The sequence below is a fragment of the Lolium rigidum genome, chromosome 7 (genome assembly GCF_022539505.1).
Source record: "Lolium rigidum isolate FL_2022 chromosome 7, APGP_CSIRO_Lrig_0.1, whole genome shotgun sequence".
Taxonomy (NCBI): Eukaryota; Viridiplantae; Streptophyta; class Magnoliopsida; order Poales; family Poaceae; genus Lolium; species Lolium rigidum.
Window position 1 is genome coordinate 108,025,004 of NC_061514.1, and position 8,735 is coordinate 108,033,738.

At 43.0% G+C, this 8,735-nt stretch overlaps 1 protein-coding gene across 4 annotated transcripts; it reads left to right on the forward strand.

The window, feature by feature from the left end:
* The first annotated feature begins 5,003 nt into the window (after positions 1 to 5,003).
* LOC124674163 (cyclin-dependent kinase G-2-like) lies at positions 5,004 to 8,358 on the forward strand. Of its 4 annotated transcripts, none has more exons than XR_006992954.1 (8): positions 5,029 to 6,659; positions 6,753 to 6,881; positions 6,992 to 7,127; positions 7,306 to 7,394; positions 7,491 to 7,605; positions 7,683 to 7,789; positions 7,880 to 8,053; positions 8,124 to 8,358. XR_006992954.1 is itself a non-coding variant. In XM_047210200.1 (7 exons), exons 1-7 carry the CDS (start codon positions 5,164 to 5,166, stop codon positions 7,971 to 7,973), a joined length of 2,166 nt encoding a protein of 721 aa, XP_047066156.1. In that variant the 5' UTR covers positions 5,029 to 5,163; the 3' UTR covers positions 7,974 to 8,358. The 4 variants fall into 4 exon arrangements, 2 of the variants coding, with proteins under 2 accessions (XP_047066157.1, XP_047066156.1); XR_006992953.1 differs by having other exon boundaries at positions 8,127 to 8,358; XM_047210200.1 differs by having other exon boundaries at positions 7,880 to 8,358.
* The last annotated feature ends 377 nt before the right edge of the window (positions 8,359 to 8,735 follow it).

Genomic DNA, 8,735 nt, shown 5'->3' on the forward strand with positions numbered 1-8,735 from the left:
TTGGGGATGCCTATGTCAGCGAGCATGCAACACATGGACATGGTTGTTTAAGTTTAAAGAATATTGATGTAAAAAAAGAAAGAAGCAACATAAAACTCTTTGTCACAAGTCCAACTTACAATTGTTTCTCTAAAAGGAGTATGTCTAGGACCCAAAGAAAGGTCTCCCCATAATAAGAAAATTTTCATGGGGACTGGCATAGACTTTGGCGCATCACAATAAATTGGAATTAATTGAAACCTGCATATAATCAACAAATATGATATAGAGAAGAACACACTATATCTAAAAACCAAAGAACGAAATTTGACTATAAGTTGATTGAGCAGAAGTTTTTCATTTTCTATCAGTGGAAGGCGATGAGCTTAGAAACATTAAAGGCAACTCATTGAGACATCCTATATATGGGTCAAAAAATGATTCGATGGCCCAGAGTCCACTCAATTATGTTTCAATAGTAGAAAATTCCTAATTTGCATGACTACAAGAAACATGAACATACACATGCACATTATACACTCACACAAGCGCGTGTCTCATAATCGCACATTATGGTAAGAAGATTGTAGATATTCCACTAGTCTAATTAAATTTTCCCTGAACACATTGGCTTATGTGAAAATGACAACACAGTAGTGGGAAAATGTTTATGCCCCCACAACTTTCTCGGTCCACACGAGTTGGTTCTCCACTATTATAGATTTCATTGTTTTATTGTTGATTTTAGGTTCTGCAAACAAGAGACTGTCTTCCACAGTTACCCCTAGCTATAATTATTAAAAATTATTACCGTATTAAAATAATATTGCCATATTTTATCTATTAGTTGTGGTTTTGTAGCATTTCCTTACTATGTTTTGTTTGTTTTATCCAAAGAGATAAGTTGGACCCGCTTGTTAGTACGACGTCTGATACGTCTCAAACGTATCTATAATTTCTTATGTTCCATGCTACTTTTATTACAATACTTGAATATTTTATACATACTTTACAACATTATTATACATTTTCCGGCACTAACCTATTAACAAGATGCCGAAGTGCCAGTTGCTGTTTTTGGTTTCAGAAATCCTAGTAAGGAAATATTCTCGGAATTGGATGAAATCAACGCCCAGGGGCCTATTTTTACACGAAGCTTCCAGAAGACCGAAAGGGAGACGAAGTGGGGCCACGAGGTGGCGACACAACAGGGCGGCGCGGCCCAAGCCGTGTGTGGGCCCCTCGTGACGCCCTTTGACCTACCCTTCCGCCTACAAATAGCCTTCGTCGCGAAACCCCCTGTACCGAAAGCCACGGTACGAGAAAAGTTCCAGAGCCGCCGCCATCGCGAAGCCAAGATCTGGGGGACAGGAGTCTCTGTTCCGGCACGCCGCCGGGACGGGGAAGTGCCCCCGGAAGGCTTCTCCATCGACACCACCGCCATCTTCACCGCCATCGCTGTCTCCCATGATGAGGAGGAGTAGTTCTCCCTCGAGGCTAAGGGCCGTACCGGTAGCTATGTGGTTAATCTCTCTCTCTGTACTCCAATACAATGATCTTATGAGCTGCCTTACATGATTGAGATCTATATGATGAGCTTTGTATCGCTACTAGTCTATGTGCTACTCATGTGATGTTATTAAAGTAGTCTATTCCTCCCGCATGGTGTAATGGTGACAGTGTGTGCATCGTGTAGTTCTTGTCGTAGATTATGATCATAATCTCTTGTAGGTTATGGAGTTGATTATCGCTATGATAGTATTGATGTGATTTATTCCCCCTTCATAGTGTAAAGGTGACAATGTGTATGCTATGTTAGTACTCGGTCTATTTTGCAAAGATCTATTATGCTCTAAGGTTACTTAAACATGAATATCGAATGTTGTGGAGCTTGTTAACTCCGGCATTGAGGGTTCGTGTAATCCTACGCAACGAATGGTGTTCATTATCAAACAAGAGTATATGTAGCACAAATGAGAGAAGTTATTATTTATTATGCGATCAATGTTGAGAGTGTCCACTAGTGAAAGTATGATCCCTAGGCCTTGTTTCCAATACCGCAAACACCGTTTATTTACTTGTTCTACTCGCATGTTTACTTGCTGCCATATTTTATTCAGATTGCTATTACCACTCATATACATCCATACTACTTGTATTTCACTATCTCTTCGCCGAACTAGTGCACCTATACATCTGACAAGTGTATTAGGTGTGTTGGGGACACAAGAGACTTCTTGTATCGTGATTGCAGGGTTGCTTGAGAGGGATATCTTTGACCTCTTCCTCCCTGAGTTCGATAAACCTTGGGTGATCCACTTAAGGGAAAACTTGCTGCTGTTGTACAAACCGCTGCTCTTGGAGGCCCAACACTGTCTACAAGAATAGAAGCACCCGAAGACATCAACGTCGTAACTTCAGATATTTTATAAAATAGTTTAACATTATGTCAAGCAAGTGTATCTAGTCACACATCACTAGTCGTGTGCCATGTCAATTACACCCCTAACAATGACGAGTTAGAAGTGTATGTATGGCCAACTGACATTTCATCACCGATTTTTTTGTATGCTACTAACAAGTCGGTAGTCCGAAGTCACTTTTTTGATGAGTAATAACATTGTTGAGGAAATAAAAAAATTCTAAAGTCCAAAGTCACTTTTTCGACAAAAAAGCTTGGAAATGAGTCATGCAGAGAAGTCCACGTTCAGCAATATCTAGTGTACGAAAATTCCCCAACAACAATGGGAGAGGAATGGCAATGTGTTTACCATGCAAGTTTGTTGGCGTATAAAATGGTTTTGATGTGAAAATAATTATTTGGTTTGCCACTGCTATTGTGACTAACTTCTTAGGATCCAACTTACCTGCATATCATCAAAGTTAAACATAATCAATAGGTATTGCGGAGGGCAATGGACCATTATATTATACAAAGAATAAATTCTCGATAGTGGCAAAACTGAGGCTAGGGTGCATGTAGCCCATTAGTTTGAACATTGAAAAATAATATTTTAGAACTTGAAAAAATCTGAAAAAATCATAGGGATAGCCAATGATGTCTACTACAAAGGTATCAAATCTCAATATGAACTACTTTATATTATAGGCTACATAAAAAGACAAAATATGAAAAATTATATAATGTTGAAATGTGCATTGTTCACTATAAAGTTTATCACATTTTATTTTTATTTTAATGTAACCTAGATAAAGTGGTATGTATTGAGATTTTGCACATATATAAGACACATCATTGGTTACCACCTAGAATTTTATTTCATTTTTCTTTGAAACTTTGAAATATGAATTATGAGTGTTTGAAATAAAGGGCTAAGCAAGTTTTTGATGAAATGTTTAGTAATCTATCTACCAACTTGAATGGTGTTTTCTTTCCAAAAAAATCAAAAATGGGTAAGAGGCGAGACTTTTATATTTTCATATTATGAACTTCCAACTTAAAAATGCAAATTCTTCTACATTGAATGGATAGGTGCATAAATTTTTACCAGCTTTTCTATCCTTCTGCACCTACTAGGTACCTACACTATAGCTAACAATATTTTTTATATTGATAAGATTCCAATTTTCTTTTCAAGAATTAATTTTTGCATGTTTAACTATAAAAGTAAACAAAATTCATCGTAGTGAATCCATGTGGTAAGGAGAAACTGGTAATCTATTCCTTACAAAAATCTTGGAGATTATGTTAGGCTTACTCTCAATTTTTTTATTTATTAGCTCGACATCCGTTTCGAGTTTCTGAGAGGTTTTATCACTTATATTTCATCAAGGGACCCGTGGAAGATGGTTGGTGTTGGCGTCGTCGGCTGCGTGGCAACGATAACAATGGTGAGCGGATCGGAGTTGCGGCATGTTCTTCGTCACCCCTGCCGTGATGGTGAAGTCGGAGCTGCGAGGCGACTTGTGGCAACGATGCCACTTGATTGGTGCTTGCGTCGGTGCAAGGCGTGCAACTTTCTCCTATGAAGGTCACGGTTGAAGTCGGAGCTGCCTCCTCCTCGACGTGCTTGGGGGTCGACTGTTTGGCATAGGCTCACATTGGCTCCAGTGTCGTTCGCGGCGAGGGTCTCGGTGGCGGTCGTCTAAGGTGAAGTCGGAATCGCTGGCTCGTGGAGGAGTGACGACGATGACGCTCGATGACATCCTCATCGATGGCTTTTCTTCTCGATGGCGTGTGTGCTCCGTGTGGGTAGCCAGGTTGGCCGGGGTGTCCAGTGTGTGTTGTTGGTTTTCGCCCAATTTTCTCCTAAAAATTGGGTAGTTTCTTCTTAATTAATGGATGAGGCAAAGCTTTTGCCTCCTTCAAAAAATATTTCATCAAGCCACGTCTTGAAGATTATAATCCTACTATGAAACGGAGAATGTACGTACTCCCTCCGATTCATATTAATTGACTTCAATATGGATGTATCTAGATCTAAAATGTGTCTAGATACATCCATATTAGAGTCAATTAATATGAACCGGAGGAAGTAACATATTTCAGTTTTCCTCACCACCACTTGCCCCTTCACATCTTTAGATTTTATTAAGGTGTACTACCTTGGTTCTGTTTTAATCGACACGGGCATCAACTAGCAGCATGCACATACTCAACTAAGGCCCGCGTCAATTAAAAGCGTCCGAAGGGATTAATATGTATACATGTCTTCTCTACCAATGTAATAATTTTTCTTAACAATACACATATTTCAGTATAAACTTATATGCGTAGAGAAATTAAATTCCTTTTTTTACTATTTTACAAAAGAATAAGAAAACTCACCGTTGGATCATGGACCCACCGGCCGTCAGTGTCCCACCTGTCATGAACCTGCAAAACCACGCCCACGCGGAGCCCACGGATCCTTTTAGTCCATCAATCCAGAAAGGGAAAGCCTCCGAAACAACGCGAAGCGGCGCCTACCCCGCTCGCTTCCGTCCCGGACTCCCCAATTATCCTCGCCTTCTCTCCGCCGCCGCCGCCACCGCCTTGGCACGCTGCCGGCAGGTGGCGACGCGCCCACAAGTCTGCTCCCCGACTCGAGGTCAGATCCAAACCCCAGCCCAGCCCAGGTCCGAACCGCGCCGCAAATTTTTCTAGGTTTTGGTACGGATCTAGGGTTTCGGGAGGCGCCCGCCATCCGCTCGGGGTTCCTCCGCGGCTCTGATTCCGTGCTTATGGCCGCCGGCCGTCACGGAGGGTACAGGGACTACGAGGCGCGGGAGCGGGAGCCCGACGCGGAGGCGTCCCGGAGGACCGCCGAGCAACAACACCCGGGCGGCCGCCAGCGGAGCGACGCCGACCGCCGCCGCGACGGCGGGAGCAGCCGAGGCGGCAGGGATGGCTCCAACGGGTACGGCCACCGCCGCTCGCACCCGCCAAAGAGCCGCCTTTCGGGGAGGCTGGGGGACCGGGAGCCCGGCGAGGTGCTCAGCGGGAGCGCGTCCGATGACTCCGGCGGGAGGCTCCACAGAGCGGCTGAGAATGTCGTGTCCAGTTCTGGCAGGGAGGGTGCGGCGGGGGCAGCGGCCCAGTTGACCAGCAAGAAGAGGAAATTCTCGCCGATTATTTGGGACAGGGATAGCCCCAAGCCGCCGTTACATTCTGACACAGCAAGGGGCAAGGAAGCGATGGAACCCGTGTCCGCTGATACAGCAAATGGCAAGAAGGTTGCGGAGCCTGCCGAACTTCCTCCGCCTCCCCCAGTGATCCCACAGGGGCACATCCCGGAGAGGTTGGCGGTGGATAAGTCACCGATGGATGTGGACCTTGCTGTCGATACCGAGAGCACTGAGCAGTCGCATGAACCGGAGGAGAGCAAAGTGCTCGAGCCGGAAGAGGCTAAAGTGCTCGAGCCGGAGGAGAGTAAGGTGCTTGAGGAAGAGGAGTACCCAACAATGAGGAACATATCAACTTCACGGTGGGCCGGTGCTAACGACGATGAGCAGGTAGGGACATCACTCAGGAAGAAGAAAAGCACAACTCCTGCAGATTTCGCTGACTTGGGGCAGGGTAAGAAGACTCCTAGCCCAGAGCTTGGAGAGGTTGTGACCAGTGATATCTCTGGAGGGGGGAGGACCATGTCAAGGTCGACTGATTCAGGGAGAATGGGCAACGATGAGAAGGAAGTGGATAAAGATGACTACATGGATGTTGATAGGGAGGAGGCTAGTGATAATGATTCAGTTGACCGTCTGTCTTCTGGCTCGGAGAACCAAGTGCGCAGGTCTGAAACCCCTGAGCCAGTGAAGCCAGCTCATCGATGCATCAATATGCTTCACGGTTGCAGAAGTGTTGATGTGTTTGAGAGGCTCAACAAGATCAACGAGGGCACTTATGGTGTTGTATATAGAGCAAAGGACAAGAAGACTGCTGAGGTTGTTGCGTTGAAGAAGGTCAAGATGGAAAAGGAGAGAGAAGGTTTCCCGTTGACTTCTCTGAGGGAGATCAATATCCTTCTGTCTTTCCACCACCCTTCAATTGTTGATGTTAAGGAAGTTGTAGTTGGCAGTAGTCTGGACAGTATTTTTATGGTGATGGAGTACATGGAGCATGATCTGAAAGGTGTCATGGAGAATATGAAGCAGCCATATACCCAGAGTGAGGTCAAATGTTTAGTGCTTCAGCTATTAGAGGGTGTAAAGTATCTTCATGACAATTGGGTACTTCATAGGTAATTATTGACTTCCCTTTTATTCTTCAACTTTGGATAATATCTAATCTTCTTTTATGTTGTCTATGTACTGATATGTGTTTCATTTTCTAGGGATCTGAAGACCTCTAATCTGTTACTGAATAACCGTGGTGAGTTGAAAATTTGTGATTTTGGACTGTCTCGTCAATATGGGAGCCCATTAAAACCTTATACTCAATTGGTTGTGACTTTGTGGTACAGGTATGTCACCGGACAGCATCAGATTCCACAGCAGTGTTTTGACTACCTATATTTTCACTGTAAGTTCTTTTGTCAACAGGACTAACCTGTTCCGCTCCTTCTGGCTACAGGGCACCAGAACTGTTGCTAGGAGCAAAGGAATACTCCACTGCTATTGATATGTGGTCCGTGGGATGCATAATGGCAGAGCTTCTGGCCAAAGAACCATTGTTCAATGGAAAAACTGAGTTCGAACAGCTAGACAAGGTATTCCCATTTGTCTTCTGTGTGCTGTCCACACGTCTCACAGTGCATTACCTTCTGTGTTGTAGATAGCTATAACTGTTGATAGTTTTTATTAGATGGTATGTCATGGTGAAGCTACTTTTCATGTAGATATTTAGAACACTTGGCGCACCTAATGAGAAAATGTGTTTTCTTGTAGATATTTAGAACACTTGGCACACCTAATGAGAAGATATGGCCTGGTTATGCCAAATTACCAGGTGTCAAAGTAAATTTTGTCAAACAACCGTAAGTTTATTTATACATGCTTTTGTTCTTTCTCTGCTGAGTGTGTATATTTGACTGTTTGTATGACGGTATTCCCATTTTTGATTCTTTCGTCAGGTACAATAGATTAAGGGAGAAGTTCCCAGCTGCTTCTTTTTCTGGCACGCGTCCAAATCTATCTGAAGCTGGTTTTGATCTGTTGAATAAACTCCTAACTTATGATCCTGAGAAGGTAAAATGAATACTTACTGCGATTCTTGCTTTGTCATTTATATTACTGTCTTAAGCTAACTTGATTCCCTTGTGCAGCGTATATCAGCTGATGCTGCCTTGCAGCATCCGTGGTTCCATGAAGTGCCTCTGCCTAAGTCAAAGGACTTCATGCCAACATTTCCTGCTTTAAATGAACTGGACAGGTAATATTTCCAGTCACTAATTCCACAATGTCTCATGCATAAGTATTTTGTTCAATAGTGAATTTATTTCTCATGTTATAAAACACACAGGCGAACCAGACGGTATTTGAAGAGTCCTGATCCCCTAGAGGAGCAACGGTTGAAAGAACTGCAAGCAAAAGGCAACCGTGGCCTTTTCGGCTGAGCTTAAACCACTTTCTTGGGTTCTGTTGGTACTTACTGTTATGCTTCAACCTGAATCAGTGAGGTCAGATGCCTTCTGAGGTGAGATGTGCCATGGACATGAAGCATCACATCTTCTTGGTGTCTACAAGCAACTGACAGCGTTCTTTAGCAGGCTTTGTGCTTAAGTGGCCCGTGGCCCATCATAGAAAACTTTTCAGGAACACTCCAACCACATTGATCATGAAAGCAATTCTAATCTACCTTCGTCAAGGTTTGGCCTGTTAGCATTGGTTACCAGTTTCACCTTTGGACCTTCTGTATGTAAAATATTCCAGATTGGTACGTTGTAAACAATAGTCAGTGTGTTGGATTTACAATAAGAAAAAATCATCAATTTTTCTCTATGTTCCTAGTGCGTTTTTTCTTTTGATCTTTACATTTTGTTTGCAAGAAACAAAACTGGCGAAGGGGAGGATGCCTTTAGCTTTTCTCCAGGAAATCATGGACACTAATACAACTGAAGGTAAATATATTCAAAAGTCATTTACCTCAAGTGACATATTGCTGATTAAAAATTGATCAATGCACATTTTGGAAGATCATTTATACCTGAAGGCTCTGTTCTATGATTTACAATAAATGCTGCCTAGGATCTCCATGATGTACTTAGTGTTGAGGAAACTCCAAATTCTTAAAAAAATGTAAAATGATGAAGAGTAAGAATAAAATCTCAAAGCAAGACAGAAATGATACTGTCACCTGGATGGTGTGTGTTCTGTTT

Coding starts and splice junctions, on each gene's coding strand:
- LOC124674163 (XM_047210200.1), top strand. CDS start 5,164: ATGGCCGCCGGCCGTCACGGAGGGTACAGGGACTACGAGGCGCGGGAG. Junction 7,128..7,305: donor AGTTCGAACAGCTAGACAAG/GTATTCCCATTT, acceptor GTTTTCTTGTAG/ATATTTAGAACACTTGGCAC. Junction 7,790..7,879: donor GCTTTAAATGAACTGGACAG/GTAATATTTCCA, acceptor TAAAACACACAG/GCGAACCAGACGGTATTTGA.